Genomic DNA, 15000 nt, shown 5'->3' with positions numbered 1-15000 from the left:
CTTGCTGTGGGGTTGGAGTGGGTTGCTGTGGCGACGAGTGGCAGAATCCTTCACATCTTTGGGTCTTGTGGCACTCAGAGGGAGTTGCTGTCACTTCCTGGCCCTGCTGTGTGTCTGGCGGGCTGTGGCGCTCTCCTGATGGTGGTGTGTCATGCTGGTGTTGGTAAGTTGAGGTTTTTGGGGGTGTTTTGAGGGTGTTTTGGGGGTTTTTAAGGTGTTTAAGGGATTTTTGAGGGTTTTTTGGGGGTGTGAGGGTTTTTTAGGGTTTTAAGGGTGTTTGAGTGTTTTTGGGGATGTTTGAGGGTTAGGGTTGAGGGTGTTTGAGGGTTTGTTTGAGGGTTTTGGGGTGTTTGAGGGTTTTTGGGGTGTTTGAGGGTTTTGGGGTTGGGTGTTTGAGGGTTTTTGGGGGTTTGAGGTTTTAGGGTGTTTGAGGGTTTTTGGGGGTGTTTGAGGGTTTTTGGGTGTGTTTGAGGGTTTTTGGGGTGTTTGAGGGTTTTGGTTTTTGAGTTTTTTTTTTTGTTTTGGGTTTGAGGGGTTTTGAGGGTTTGAGGGTTTGAGGTGGTTTGAGGTTTTGGGGTGTTTGAGGGTTTTTGGCCTGTGTTTGAGGCCTGAGGTTTGGGGTGTGTTGGTTTTGGGTTTGGTGTCTGTGCCTGAGGTTTTGGGGTGTCTGAGGTTTGGGCCTGATGGGTGCCTGATTTGTGGTGTGCCTGATGGCCTGTGTTTGGGGGTGTGAGGGGGTTGAGGGTTTTGGGTTTGAGGTCTTGGCCCTGGGGTGCCTGAGGGTTTTGGGGGTGCCTGAGGTCTGGCCTGATGTGCCTGAGGCCCTTTGTGCCTGATGGTTGTGTGCCTGATGGCCCTTGCGCCTGATTTGGGGGTGCCTGAGGCCCTTGGTGTGCCTGATGTTTGGTGTCTGCCTGAGGGTTTGGGGCCTGAGGGTGGTGCCTGATGGGTGCCTGAGGTTTTGGTCTGTGGGGTCTGAGGTTTTGGGGTGTGAGGTTTTGGGTGTCTGAGGTTGGGTGTGAGGTTTTTGGGTGTCTGATGGTTTAGGACGTGCCTGAGGTTTTTTGGGTTGTGTCTGAGGTTTTGGGTGTTGAGGTTTTGTGGTTTGAGGTTTTGGTGGTTTTGAGGGTTTGAGGGTTTTGAGGTTTGAGGGTGAGGTTGAGGTGAGGGGTTTGAGGTTTTTGGGGTGTTTGAGGTTTTGGGTGTTTGAGGTTTTGGGGTGTTTGAGGGTGTGAGGGTTTTTGATTGAGGGGTGTTTGAGGGTGAGGGTGATTTTTTGGGTGTTTGAGGGTTTTTTGAGGGTTTGAGTGTTTGAGGGTTTGAGGGTGTTTGAGGTTTTGAGTGTTTTGATGGTTTTGGGGTGTTTGAGGGTTTTTGGGGTGTTTTAGGGTGTTTTTGAAGTGGTGTAGGTGGTGTTATACCAATCTGGAAGTGGTGTAGGTGCTATAACAACACCTCCCCCCCTCCCCTGCAGGTGTATCAGGTGACCAGCACATGACAGTGGCGGTGTTGGACCTGAGAAAGGGACGCCACCCCCTGCCACAGCCCTGCCCCCTGCCCCTGGGCCCACAGTGCTACCTGGCCTGGGCTGGCTTCACTGACCAAGGCACACCCATGGCAGCTGACAGTGGTGGTGTTGTGCGTCTCCTCAACACCAGGGCGAAGGGGCAGTGGACACCCATTCTCAACACCAGGGAGCAGGTCTGTGTGGTGTTTTTTTGGGGTATTTTAGGGTGTTTTGGGTATTGTTAAGGTGCGTCTTCTCACCCAAGTCACCCAAACTACCTTTAAAACACCCAAAAGTCACCCAAACCACCTTAAAACACCCAAAAGTCACCCAAACCACCCTAAAACACCCAAAAGTCACCCAAACCACCCTAAAACACCCAAAAGTCACCCAAACCACCTTAAAACACCCTTAAAGTCACCCAAACCACCCTAAAATCTCACCAAAACACCCAAATCACCCTAAACTCAATAAGTCCCCAAAACACCCTAAAGTCACCCCAAACACCCTAAATCACCCTAGACACCCTTAAACACCCAAAAATTCACCCAAACCATCACAAAACATCCTAAGTCAATCAGCCACCCTAACTCACCCTAAAACCCCTAGACACCCTAAAAGACTCAAAACACCTTAAAAGTCACCCCAAACACCCTAAACACCCAAAAGTCACCCAAAACACCCTAAAATCAGCCAAACCACACTAAAACACCCACAAAATCACCCAAACACCCTTAAACTATCCTAGACACCCTAACCACACAAAACACCCTAAAACCACCTAAAACACCCACAAAATCACCCAAAACACCAAAAATATCATCCAAAACACCCAAAAAACACCCACAAAATCACCCAAAAAACACCCTAATCACCCTAGACACCCTAAAACACCCAAAAATCACCCAAACCAACCAAAACACCCAAAAATCACACAAAACACCCTAAAACACCAACAAATCACCCTAAACCCCTAAAAGTCACCCTAAACACCTACAAAGTCACCCAAACTATCCTAAAACACCCTTAAAGTCACCCAAACCACCCTAAAACACCCAAAAGTCACCCAAACCACCTTAAAACACCCAAAAGTCACCCAAACCACCTTAAACACCCTTAAAGTCACCCAAACCACCCTAAAATCTCACCAAAACACCCTTAAATCACCCTAAAACTCAATAAGTCCCCAAAACACCCTAAAGTCACCCCAAACACCCTAAATCACCCTAGACACCCTTAAACACCCAAAAATTCACCCAAACCATCACAAAACATCCTAAGTCAATCTAGCCACCCTAACTCACCCTAAAAACCCCCTAGACACCCTAAAACACCCAAAACACCTTAAAAGTCACCCCAAACACCCTAAAACACCCAAAAAAATCAGCCAAACCACCCTAAAATATGCACAAAATCACCCCAAACACCCTTAAACTATCCTAGACACCCTAACCACACCAAATCACCCTAAAAACCACCTAAAACACCCACAAAATCACCCAAAACACCAAAAATATCATCCATAACACCCTAAACACCCACAAAATCACCCAAAACACCCTAATCACCCTAGACACCCTAAAACACCCATAAATCATGTAAACCAACCAAAAACACCCCCAAAATCACACAAAACACCCTAAAACACCAACAAATCACCCTAAACCCTTAAAAGTCACCCTAAACACCCACAAAATCACCCAAAACACCCTAAAACTCCCAAAAAATCACCCAAACCACCCTAAAACACCTAAAAGTCACCCAAACCACCCTAAAACACACTTAGACACCCTTAAATACCCTAAATCACCCTAGACACCCTAAATCACCCTAAAAGTCACCCTAGTCACCCTTATTTTCACCCTTCACAGCTGCGGGGGAAGTCTGACCATTACTTTGTGGTAGGGGGCAGTGAAGCGGAGGGGGGCTCTGTAAGATGCATCCTGTGTAGGGGGGCTCGTTACCCGCCCACCCTGCCCCGACCACACCTCTCCCTCCTCACCATGAAGGTAAGAGGAGGAGGAGGAGGAGGAGGAGGAGGAGGAGGAGGAGGAGGAGGAAGAGGAGGAGGAGGAGGAAGACAAGGAGGAGGAGGAGGAGGAGGAGGAGGAGGAGGAGGACAAGGAGGAGGAGGAGGAGGAGGAGGACAAGGAGGAGGAGGAGGAGGAGGACAAGGAGGAGGAGGAGGAGGAAGAGGATGAGAGAGAGAGAGAGAGAGAGAGAGAGAGAGAGAGAGAGAGAGAGAGAGAGAGAGAGAGAGAGAGAGAGAGAGAGAGAGAGAGAGAGAGAGAGAGAGAGAGAGAGAGAGAGAGAGAGAGAGAGAGAGAGAGAGAGAGAGAGAGAGAAAGAAAGAAAGAAAGAAAGAAAGAAAGAAAGAAAGAGAGAGAGAGAGAGAGAGAGAGAGAGACACACACACACACACAGAGAGAGAGAGAGAGAGAGAGAGAGAGAGACACACACACACACACACCCTAACCTAACCTAACCCCACCCCCCATAGCTCCCAGTGTGCGAGGGGACGACAGACAAGGGTGAGCTGGAGAGAGAGTGTGTCGAATGCGCCTCCTCCTTCCCCCACCCCCCACAGGCCGGCCGGGAGCTGTGGGGTCTGCCAGGGAGAGAGAGAGAGAGGAGGCCACACGCATTATACAAGAGGCCATGATTAAGCTGTTTGCGGTGAGTGTTGTTGTTGTTGTTGTTGTTGTTGTTGTTGTTGTTGTTAGTGCTGCTGTTAAAATTGCCCTACACACCCTGAACGTAATGAAAGTTCCCTTAAACACCCTAAAACCACTCAAAACACCCTGTAAACATCCAAAACACACAAAACATCCCTAAAAACACACAAAACACACAAAAACACACAAAAAACACCCCAAACTGCCCAAAAAACACAAAAACACCCCAAAACCAAAACACCAAAACACCAAAACACACAAAACACCCAAAACACACACAAAACACACCCAAAACCACACAAAATCACCCAAAAAACACCCAAAACACACAAAAAACACACAAAACATGCAAAACACCCAAAACACACTAAAACACCCAAAACACATTAAAACACCCAAAACACCCAAAACACACAAAACACCCAAAACACACAAAAACACCAAAACCACTCAAAACACCCCAAAACACACAAACACCCAAAACACACAAAAACCCAAAACACCCAAAACACACAAAACACACAAAACCACCCAAAACACCTAAAAACACCCAAACACACAAAACACCCAAAAAACACCCAAAACCACACAAAAACACCCAAAAAACCACACAAAAACCACAAAAACACCCAAAACACCCAAAACCAAAACACCCCTTAACATAACCTTACCCCACCACAGCTGTCATGCCGCAGCGAGAGGGAGTGTCGAGCTGTGGAGGTGTGCCGTTTAATGCCAGACTGCACCACTGTCCAGCTTGCCATTAAGTATGCTGCCAAGCTGAGACGACTCCACTGGCTGAGAAACTGGGAGAGGTGGCAGCTTTGATGGAGGAGGAGGAGGAGGAGGAGGAGGAGGAGGAGGTCAGGTGAGTGTCAGGAGGAGGAGGAGGAGAAGGAGGAGGAGGAGGAGGAGGAGGAGGAGGAGGAGGAAGGTTTTGAGTGAGAGACAGACAGAGAGATAATGATTTTAGAAAGAGGAGGAGGAGGAGGAGGTCAGGAGTGTCAGGAGGAGGAGGAGGAGGAGGAGGTCAGGTGAGTGTCAGGAGGAGGAGGAGGAGGAAGGAGGAGGAGGAGGAGGAGGAGGAGGAGGAAGGTTTTGAGAGACAGACAGAGAGATAATGATTTTAGAAAGAGGAGGAGGAGGAGGAGGAGGTGGTCAGGTGAGTGTCAGGAGGAGGAGAAGGAGGAGGAGGAGGTCAGGTGAGTGTTGAAGGAGGAGGAGGAGGAGGAGGAGGAAGGTTTTGAGAGACAGACAGAGAGATAATGATTTTAGAAGGAGGAGGAAGAAGAAGAAGAAGAGTGTAAAAGGGTGTTTGTAGTAGTACTAGGAAGAGGAGGAGGAGGAGGAGGAGGAGGATGTAGAAAGAAGAAAGAGATTGGAGGAGGAGGAGGAGGAGGAGGAGGAGGAAGAAGAAGAAGAAGAAGAAGAAGACAAATTAACCTTATTTATTTCAGAAACCCTTTACCAAGAAGAAGAGGAGGAAGAGGAAGAGGAGGATGGACACAGGAAGAGGAGGAGGAGGAGGAGGTGGAGGAGGAGGACTTGCCATCTCTCTCCTCTGCCATGGAAGAAGAGGAGGAGGAAGAGGAGAGGGAGGAGGCAAAGGAGAGGAAGAGTAAGTAAATAGGAGGAGGAGGAGGAAGAGGAAGATAAGAAGAATGAGTAGGAGGAGGAGGAGGAGGAGGAGCAAAAAAACACACACCCTCCCTCTACAACGCCCGAAGGCAGACTGAATGAATCCCACAGTGACCAATGAGAAGGCTACTCTGAGGTGGTGATGGTGGTGGTCGCCTCTACTACAGCCAATCAGCTTCCAGGATTCTGAACTGAGACAAATTTATGAATGAAAGTTGAAATACCCAGACACTTACTACACTTTCATTCAGTCTGCCTGCGGGCGCTGTGGAGGGAGGGTGTGTGTCGCTGGCTCCTGATACTAATACTGCCCCCTCTCTCCCCCCCTCTAGGTAACCCATTTCTACAAGCCCCCCGCCGTAGACCGACCACCGCCATCACCGCCTCTCTCTCCCAGAAAAACCCCTTTAAGAAGACCAATACTCCTCTTCCTCTTCCTCTATTCTCCTCCTCCTCCTCCTCCTCCTCCTCCTCCTCCTCTTCCTCTTCTTGTGGTCTTCGAGTGATGGGGTCTTTCAGGAAGGCTGGGAAGAAATTAGAGGTAATATTATTGTTGTTATTCTCTCTCTCTCTCTCTCTCTCTCTCTCTCTCTCTCTCTCTCTCTCTCTCTCTCTCTCTCTCTCTCTCTCTCTCTCTCTCTCTCATCATTTTATCCTCCTCCTCCTCCTCCTCCTCCTCCTCCTCCTCCTCCTCCTCCTCCTCCTCCTCCTCCTCCTCCTCTCACCTCTCTCTCTCTCTCCCAGGTCAGGAAATCACAGAAATTTGCCCCACAAGACACAAAATCACTCAAAAATCGTGGAAAAGAAAATATACAAACCCCTTCGGAAAACGCCCCGCCACGCCCCGCCAGCCCCACCCACAGACCCGAGGAGCTGTCGGCGGGTGCGGAGAAGACCCCCGCACCCGCCCCTGCCCCGCCAGCCACCCCGAAGGCCCGGTCTGCGCTGGAGCTCTGGTTAAGTGACAACATTGAGGTGGTGTCCGCAGCGAATCCTGGTGTCGACAAGAAGGATTTGTTGGTCAAAGCTGCTCCAATGTTTATGAAGTTGGAGGGGGGGGTGAAGCAGGTAAGGGGTAGGGATGGGGGTGTGTGGGGGGGTGTGAGAGAGAGAGAGAGAGAGAGAGAGAGAGAGAGAGAGAGAGAGAGAGAGAAAGAGAGAGAGATTTGGTGTTTAAGATATGTTTTGGGAAGTTTTTGAGAGAGAGAGAGAGAGATGTGTGTGTGTGTGTGTGTGTGTGTGTGTGTGTGTGTGAGAGAGAGAGAGAGAGAGATAACAAAATTAATCTTTTCAGAAATATAAGAGTTTGGCAGAGATGGAGAGAAAGAGGACAAGGGAAGAGGAAGAGGAGGAGGAGGAGGAGGAGGAGGTAAAGAAGAAGAAGAAGAAGGAAGAAGAGGAGGAGGAGGAGAAGAAGAAGAAGAAGAAGAAGGAAGAGGAGGAGGAGAAGAAGAAGAAGAAAGGTGGATCAGGGTTAAATAAATTGTCTTCCTTTGTTTTCAAGAAATGTGATTAAATTAAATTATTATTATTATTATTATCATTAGTTTTTTTTTTTGTTTTTGGCAAATAAATAAATAAATAAATTGATTTTTTTTTTTCTACTTACAAAAATCTTCTTCTTCTTCTTCTTCTTCTTCTTATCTTCTTCCTCTCTCCCATCCTCCTCCTCCTCCTTTCTTCCTTCCTTGCACCTTTCTCCTCCTCTTCTTCTTCCTTCCTTGCACCTTCCTCCTCCTCCTCCTCCTCCTCCTCTTCTTCCTCCTCCTCCTCCTCCTCCTCCTCCTCCTCCTCCTCTTCTTCTTCTTCTTCCTTGCACCCTTCTCCTCCTCCTCCTCCTCTTCCTTCCTTGCACCCTTCTCCTCCTCCTCCTCTTCTTCCTTCCTTGCACCTTCTCCTCCTCCTCCTCTCCTTCCTTCCTTGCACCTTCTCCTCCTCCTCCTCTCCTTCCTTCCTTCCTTGCACCCTCCTTCTCCTTCTCCTCCTCCTCCTCTTCCTCCTCCTCTTCTTCCTTCCTTCCTTCCTTCCTCACACCCTCCTCCTCCTCCTCCTCCTCCTCCTCCTCCTCCTCCTTCAATCAAAACCAAACAACAAATCATTTCTTTATTGCATCTACAAAAACAAACATATTTCTGGTGTAAGCCTAGTGGTTATATATAGGCCTATAGTCTATTATATATATTGGGTGACCTGAGCCTATGGAATTTATATATAGGCTCTTTTTGGGCCAATTCTACAGTATGTGTTACTGGTTCATAGGCCTGGCTGCTATAGAGGAAATTTATGTTAGTATAGGCCTATGGGACTAAGTAATTAATTAATCAATATATATATTTTTTTTGATAAACAAACGCGTGAACAAACTAAATTATATTGCAAAAACACACGCACACACACACACATGCATATACAGACAAACGTACACACACAAATGCATATATAGACAAACGTACACACACACACACACACAAAAAACGTACACACACACACAGAAACGCACATACAGACAAACACGCACACATTTTTTCTTGGACTGTGTGTGTGTGTCTTCATGCGCACACACACACACACACACACACACACACACACACACACACACACACACACACACACATTATGTATTATTATTATCTCTCTCTCTCTCTCTCTCTCTCTCTCTCTCTCTCTCTCTCTAAGCAAAGTGTGTGACAAAATATATGCATTTTCTTAACATCAATTGCAGTAGTAGTAGTAGTAGTAGTAGTAGTAGTAGTAGTAAGTAGTAGTAGTAGTAGTAGTAGTAATAACAGTAGTAGTAGTAGATTAAGAAGTAGTAGTAGTAGTAGTAGTAGTAGTAGTAGTAGTAGTAGTAGTAGTAGTAGTAGTAGTAGTAGTAGTAGTAGTAGTAGTAGTAGTAGCACCACCACCACCACCACCACTCTAGGCGTTCCTGAGTTTGGCGAGGCGCTGAGTGAGTTCGTCCTGGTCTTGGCTGGCCTGAGTGGCGGTCACCCCGACTGTGGTGGTGCCTCCCTGTGGTAACTCCATGTTTAGCTCCAGCCTGGGGGCAGAGGGGGTTTAAGAGGTATTTGGGGTCTTTTGAGTGTTTTGAGTGCATTTTGAGTGTTTTGAGTGCATTTTGAGTGTTTTGAGTGCATTTTGAGTGTTTAGAGTGCATTTTGAGTGTTTGGGTGTTTAGGGTATGTTTTTGAGTGTTTTTGGGTGTTTTTGAGTGTTTTGAGTGTTTTGGGTGTTTTGAGTGTTTTTATGTTTTGGGTGTTTTTGAGTGTTTTAGGTGTGTTTTTGGGTGTTTTTTAGTGTTAGGGTCTTTTTGGGTGTTTTTGAGTTTTAGGTGTGTTTTGAGTGTTTTGGGATGTTTTTGAGTGTTTTGGGATGTTTTGAGTGTGAGTGTTTTAGGTGTGTTTTTGAGTGTTTTGGGGTGTTTTTGAGTTTGAGTGTTTTTGGGTGTTTTAGGTGTGTTTTTGAGTGTTTTTGGGTGTTTTGGGTGTTTTTGAGTGTTTTTGGGTGTTTTTGAGTGTTTTGGGATGTTTTTGAGTGTTTGAGTGTTTTTGGGTGTTTTAGGTGTGCTTTTGAGTGTTTTTGGGTGTTTTTGAGTGTTTTTGAGGGTTTTAGGTGTGTTTTTGAGTGTTTTGGGGTGTTTTGAGATGTTTTGGATGTTTTGAGTGCATTTTAAGAGCAACAGAACATGATTTTCCACCTACGAACCCTATCTTGGTCCATTTCTCTGCCTATCAACACTTCGGTCCATGTTTGAGTGCGTTTAGAGTGTGAGTGCGTTTTTGAGTGCATTAGAGTGTGTGAGTGCATTTTTGAGTGCGTTAGAGTGTGAGTGCGTTTTTGAGTGTGTTAGAGTGTGTGAGTGCGTTTTTGAGTGCGTTAGAGTGTGTGAGTGCGTTTTTGAGTGCGTTAGAGTGCGTTTTTGAGTGCGTTAGAGTGTGTGAGTGCGTTTTTGAGTGCGTTAGAGTGTGTGAGTGCGTTTTTTAGTGTGTTAGAGTGTGTGAGTGCGTTTTTGAGTGCGTTAGAGTGTGTGAGTGCGTTTTTGAGTGCGTTAGAGTGTGTGAGTGCGTTTTTGAGTGCGTTAGAGTGTGTGAGTGCGTTTTTGAGTGCGTCACCAGTTCTTACCCAGCTTCATCCGCGACCTGGGTCATGAGAGAGTTGACCGAGTCCTGTGGAATGGCTGTGGTGACCGTCTGGCCCATCGCTGTGTCCATGTAAGCGCTCTGGACGTCAAGGTCTTCAAACTGGTGCTCAAATTTGTCCATTAAAGCCGATATCTTCTCAAGATTCATACTCTTCATTGCTGCGTCTAGGTTCTTCACCACGCCCGCCATGCTCTGGGTCACCTGGGGGGCAGTGTGGGGTTCTAGGTGAGTGTGTGGGGTGTTTTGGGGGGTTTTGGGTGTGTTTGAGGGTTTTTGTGGGGGTTTTTGGGTGGTTTTGAAGCTTTTTGAGGGTTTTTGAGTGGTTTTGGGTGTTTTTTGGGTGTTTTTGGTGTTTTTGGGGTGTTTGAGTGGTTTTGGTATTTTTAGGGTGTTTTGAGTTTTTGGGTGTTTTAGGGTGTTTTGAATGGTTAAAGTGTTTTGGTGTGTTTTGAAGGTATTTTGGGGTTTTTGAGTGTTTCTTGGTGTTTTTGGGTGTTTTGTGTGTGTTTCAAGGTTCTTCACCACTCCAGCCATGCTTTGGGTCACCAAAGGCGGGTTTAGGTGAGTGTGGGGGTTTTTGGGGTTTTGAGTGTTTTTTGGGTTTTGTGGTGTTTTGAGTGTTTGGGTGTTTGAGGGTGTTTTGGTGTTTTGAGTGTTTTGGGTGTTTGAGGGTTTTTGTGGTGTTTTTGAGTGTTTTGGGTGTGTTTGAGTGTGTTTTAGGGTGTTTTGAGTGGTTTAAGTGTTTTTGGTGTGTTTTTGAAGGTATTTTGGGGTTTTTGAGTGTTTCTTGGTGTTTTTGGGTGTTTTGTGTGTGTTTCAAGGTTCTTCACCACGCCGGCCATGCTCTGGGTCACCTGGGGCAGTGCAGGGTCCCAGGTGAGTGTGTGGGTTTGTGGGGTTTTGAGTGTTTTTGGGTGTTTTTGAGTGTTTCTTGGTGTTTTTTTAGTGTTTTTGGGTGTTTTGTGTGTGTTTCAAGGTTCTTCACCACGCCCGCCATGCTCTGGGTCACCTGGGGGGCAGTGCAGGGGTTCCAGGTGAGTGTGTGGGGTTTTGAGGGAGTTTTGGGTGTTTTTGTGGGGTTTTTGGGTGTTTTGGGTGTTTTGATGTTTTTGTGGTGGTTTGGTGTTTTGAGTGTTTTAGGATGTTTTGAGTGGTTTAGTGTTTTGAGTGTTTTGGGGTGTTTTAAGGTGTTTTGAGGTGTTTTGGGGTTTTTTGAGTGTTTCTTGATGTGTTTTGAAGGTGTTTTGGTGTTTTGAGTGTTTTGGGTGTTTTGGGTGTGTTTAGGTTCTTCACCACCCACCATGCTCTGGGTCACCCAGTGGGGGTTCTAGGTGAGTGTGTGGGGTTTGAGGGTTTTGGGTGTTTTGAGGATTTTGAGGGTTTTGGGTGTTTTAAGTGTTTTGTAGTGTTTTGATGTTTTGAATGGTTTTGAGTGTTTTGGTGTTTTAGGGTGTTTTGAGTGATTTCAGTGTTTTGAGGGTTTTGAGTGTTTTGGGTGTTTTGTGTGTGTTAGGTTCTTCACCAATCCAGCCATTGGTCACCTGGGGGTTGGGGGTTAGGTGAGTGCAGGGTTTTCAGGGGTTTGAGGGTTTTGGGTGTTTGAGGATTTTTTAGGGGTTTTGGGTGTTTTGAGTGTTTTGGTGTTTTGTTGTGTTTGAGTGTTTTGGGTGTTTTTGTTGTTTTGAGTGTTTTGGGTGTTTTAGGTGTTTTAGTGGGTGTTTTGGGGTGTTTTGAGTGTTTTGGGTTTTAGTGTTTTTGGTGTGTTTGATTTTTGGGTGTTTTGAGTGTTTTGAGGATTTGGGTGTTTTGAGTGTTTTGGGATGTTTTCAAGGTATTTTGAGTGATTTCAGTGTTTTGAGGGTGTTTTGTGGGTTTGAGTGTTTTGGTGTGTGTGTTCAAAGTTCTTTCCAGCCATGCTTTGGGTTGGGGGCAGTGTGGGGTTCAAGGTGAAGTGTGGGGTTTTGGGGGTTTGAGGATTTTTGGGTGTTTTGAGGATTTTGAGGGGTTTTGGGTGTTTTGAGTGTTTTGGTGTTTTGGGTGTTTTGAGTGTTTTGGGGTGTTTTAGGGTGTTTTAGTGGTTTAGTGTTTTGGGGTGTTTTGAGGGTGTTTGGGGTTTTGAGTGTTCTTGGGTTTTGAGGATTTTGGGTGTTTTGAGTGTTTTGGGATGTTTTTTGGTGTTGAGTGATTTCAGTGTTTTGAGGTGTTTTGAGGGTGTTTTTGTGGGTTTGAGTGTTTTGGGTGTTTTGGGTGTGTTTGGTTCTTCAACTCAGCCATGCTCTGGGTTGGGGGCAGTGTGGGGGTCAAGGTGAGTGTGTGGGTTGGGGTTCTTTTAGTGTTATTGTGGGTTTTAGGGTTTTGATGTTTTGGGTATTTTTTGTGTTTTTGTGGTGTTTTGGTGTTTTGAGTGTTTTAGAGTGTTTTGAGTGGTTTTAAATGTTTTTGGGTGTTTTGGGTGTTTTGAGTTTTGGGGTGTTTTAGGGTGGTTTGAGTAGTTTAAGTGTTTTGGGTGTTTTTGAGTGTTTCTTGGTGTTTTTGAGTGTTTTTGGGTGTTTTGTGTGTGTTTCAAGGTTCTTCACCACTCCACCATGTTCAACCAAAGTGGGAGTTTTAAAGTGAGTGTGTGGGGGTTTTTGTGGGGTTTTGGTTGTTGTTTTGGGTGTTTTGGTGTGTTTTAGTGTTTTGGGTGTTTTAGGGTTTTTGGGTGTTTTGAGGATTTTTGGGTGTTTTGAGTGTTTTGGGTGTTTTGAGGATGTTTTGGGTGTTTATAAGTGTTTTGGGGGCATTTTGGGTGTTTTTTGTGTGTTTTTGAGTGTTTTGTGTGTTTTTGTGTGTTTTTGGGGTTTTGAGTGTTTCTGAGGGCATTTGAAGGGTTTCAAGTGTGTTTATAGGACTGAAATTGAGCATTTTGGAGGTATTTTTGAGGGGGTTTTGTGTGTTTTTAGGGTGTTTTTGGCAGTTTTGGGTGTGTTTCAAGGTTCTCCACCACCCCAGCCATGCTCTGGGTGACCTGGGGGAGCATGGGGTGTGTTTTGGGGTGTTTTTATGGTTCTAGAGGCAGAGTGACAACATTTCTGCACTATTAACAGGAGAAACACTCTTTTAAAAGGCTCTAGTTGAAGTAATAAGGGTTTTTAAGGGTGTTTTTAGGGTTCTAGAGGCAGAGTGACAACATTTCTGCACTATTAACAGGAGAAACACTCTTTTAAAAGGCTCTAGTTGAAGTAATAAGGGTTTTTAAGGGTGTTTTTAGGGTTCTAGAGGCAGAGTGACAACATTTCTGCACTATTAACTGGAGAAACACTCTTTTAAAAGGCTCTAGTTGAAGTAATAAGGGTTTTTAAGGGTGTTTTTATGGTTCTAGAGGAAGAGTGACAAGATTTCTGCACTATTAACAGGAGAAACACTCTTTTAAAAGGCTCTAGTTGAAGTAATAAGGGTTTTAAGGGTGTTTTGGTTCTAGAGGCAGAGTGACAAGATTTCTGCACTATTAACTGGAGAAACACTCTTTTAAAAGGCTCTAGTTGAAGTAATAAGGGTTTTTAAGGGTGTTTTTAGGGTTCTAGAGGCAGAGTGACAACATTTCTGCACTATTAACTGGAGAAACACTCTTTTAAAAGGCTCTAGTTGAAGTAATAAGGGTTTTTAAGGGTGTTTTTATGGTTCTAGAGGAAGAGTGACAAGATTTCTGCACTATTAACAGGAGAAACACTCTTTTAAAAGGCTCTAGTTGAAGTAATAAGGGTTTTAAGGGTGTTTTGGGTTCTAGAGGCAGAGTGACAAGATTTCTGCATTATTAACTGGAGAAACACTCTTTTAAAAGGCTCTAGTTGAAGTAATAAGGGTTTTTAAGGGTGTTTTTAGGGTTCTAGAGGCAGAGTGACAAGATTTCTGCATTATTAACAGGAGAAACACTCTTTTAAAAGGCTCTAGTTGAAGTAATAAGGGTTTTTAAGGGTGTTTTTAGGGTTCTAGAGGCAGAGTGACAACATTTCTGCATTATTAACTGGAGAAACACTCTTTTAAAAGGCTCTAGTTGAAGTAATAAGGGTTTTTAAGGGTGTTTTTAGGGTTCTAGAGGCAGAGTGACAAGATTTCTGCATTATTAACTGGAGAAACACTCTTTTAAAAGGCTCTATTTGAAGTAATAAGGGTTTTAAGGGTGTTTTGGGTTCTAGAGGCAGAGTGACAACATTTCTGCATTATTAACTGGAGAAACACTCTTTTAAAAGGCTCTAGTTGAAGTAATAAGGGTTTTTAAGGGTGTTTTGGGTTCTAGAGGCAGAGTGACAAGATTTCTGCATTATTAACAGGAGAAACACTCTTTAAAAGGCTCTAGTTGAAGTAATAAGGGTTTTTAAGGGTGTTTTGGGTTCTAGAGGCAGAGTGACATGATTTCTGCATTATTAACTGGAGAAACACTTTTTTAAAGGGCTCTAGTTGAAGTAATAAGGGTTTTTAAAGGTATTTTTGTGGTTCTAGAGGCAGAGTGACATGATTTCTGCATTATTAACTGGAGAAACACTCTTTTAAAAAGGCTCTAGTTGAAGTAATAAGGGTTTTAAGGGTGTTTTGGGTTCTAGAGGCAGAGTGACAAGATTTCTGCATTATTAACTGGAGAAACACTCTTTAAAAGGCTCTAGTTGAAGTAATAAGGGTTTTAAGGGTGTTTTGTGGTTCTAGAGGCAGAGTGACAAGATTTCTGCATTATTAACAGGAGAAACACTCTTTTAAAAGGCTCTAGTTGAAGTAATAAGGGTTTTAAGGGTGTTTTGTGGTTCTAGAGGCAGAGTGACAAGATTTCTGCATTATTAACAGGAGAAACACTCTTTTAAAAGGCTCTAGTTGAAGTAATAAGGGTTTTAAGGGTGTTTTAGGGTTCTAGAGGCAGAGTGACAAGATTTCTGCATTATTAACAGGAGAAACACTCTTTTAAAAGGCTCTAGTTGAAGTAATAAGGGTTTTTAAGGGTGTTTTTAGGGTTCTAGAGGCAGAGTGACAAGATTTCTGCATTATTAACTGGAGAAACACTCTTTTAAAA

At 44.8% G+C, this 15000-nt stretch overlaps 2 protein-coding genes across 3 annotated transcripts in view; one reads left to right on the top strand and one right to left on the bottom strand.

The window, feature by feature from the left end:
* Positions 1 to 8094, top strand: part of LOC123501297 (WD repeat and HMG-box DNA-binding protein 1-like) — a 17594-nt gene extending 9500 nt beyond the window's left edge. The window contains 9 exon segments of the mRNA XM_045250056.1: positions 1 to 163; positions 1475 to 1701; positions 3379 to 3516; positions 4008 to 4065; positions 4068 to 4183; positions 4864 to 4972; positions 4975 to 5017; positions 6672 to 6888; positions 8080 to 8094. The exon segment at positions 1 to 163 is cut by the window's left edge and continues 70 nt beyond it. Of these exon segments, the coding sequence (XP_045105991.1) occupies positions 1 to 163; positions 1475 to 1701; positions 3379 to 3516; positions 4008 to 4065; positions 4068 to 4183; positions 4864 to 4972; positions 4975 to 5017; positions 6672 to 6888; positions 8080 to 8094 (1086 nt within the window).
* The window catches only part of LOC123501762 (charged multivesicular body protein 1b-like), a 22035-nt gene that overhangs the window by 3320 nt on the left and 3715 nt on the right, over positions 1 to 15000 (bottom strand). The window contains exons 4-5 of one of the 2 annotated variants that reach the window (XM_045250797.1): positions 9943 to 10163; positions 8721 to 8860 (exon numbers count right to left, since the gene is read on the bottom strand). In XM_045250797.1, the coding sequence (XP_045106732.1) occupies positions 8740 to 8860; positions 9943 to 10163 (342 nt within the window). In that variant the 3' untranslated portion in view covers positions 8721 to 8739. Of the gene's footprint in view, positions 1 to 8663; positions 8861 to 9942; positions 10164 to 15000 lie in introns of those variants that run through there. The other variant, XM_045250796.1, reaches the window with a different exon arrangement.

This window comes from Portunus trituberculatus, chromosome 2 (genome assembly GCF_017591435.1).
Source record: "Portunus trituberculatus isolate SZX2019 chromosome 2, ASM1759143v1, whole genome shotgun sequence".
NCBI lineage: Eukaryota > Metazoa > Arthropoda > Malacostraca > Decapoda > Portunidae > Portunus > Portunus trituberculatus.
Note: the sequence above shows the minus strand (reverse complement) of the source record. Positions and strands in the feature narration are given on the sequence as shown.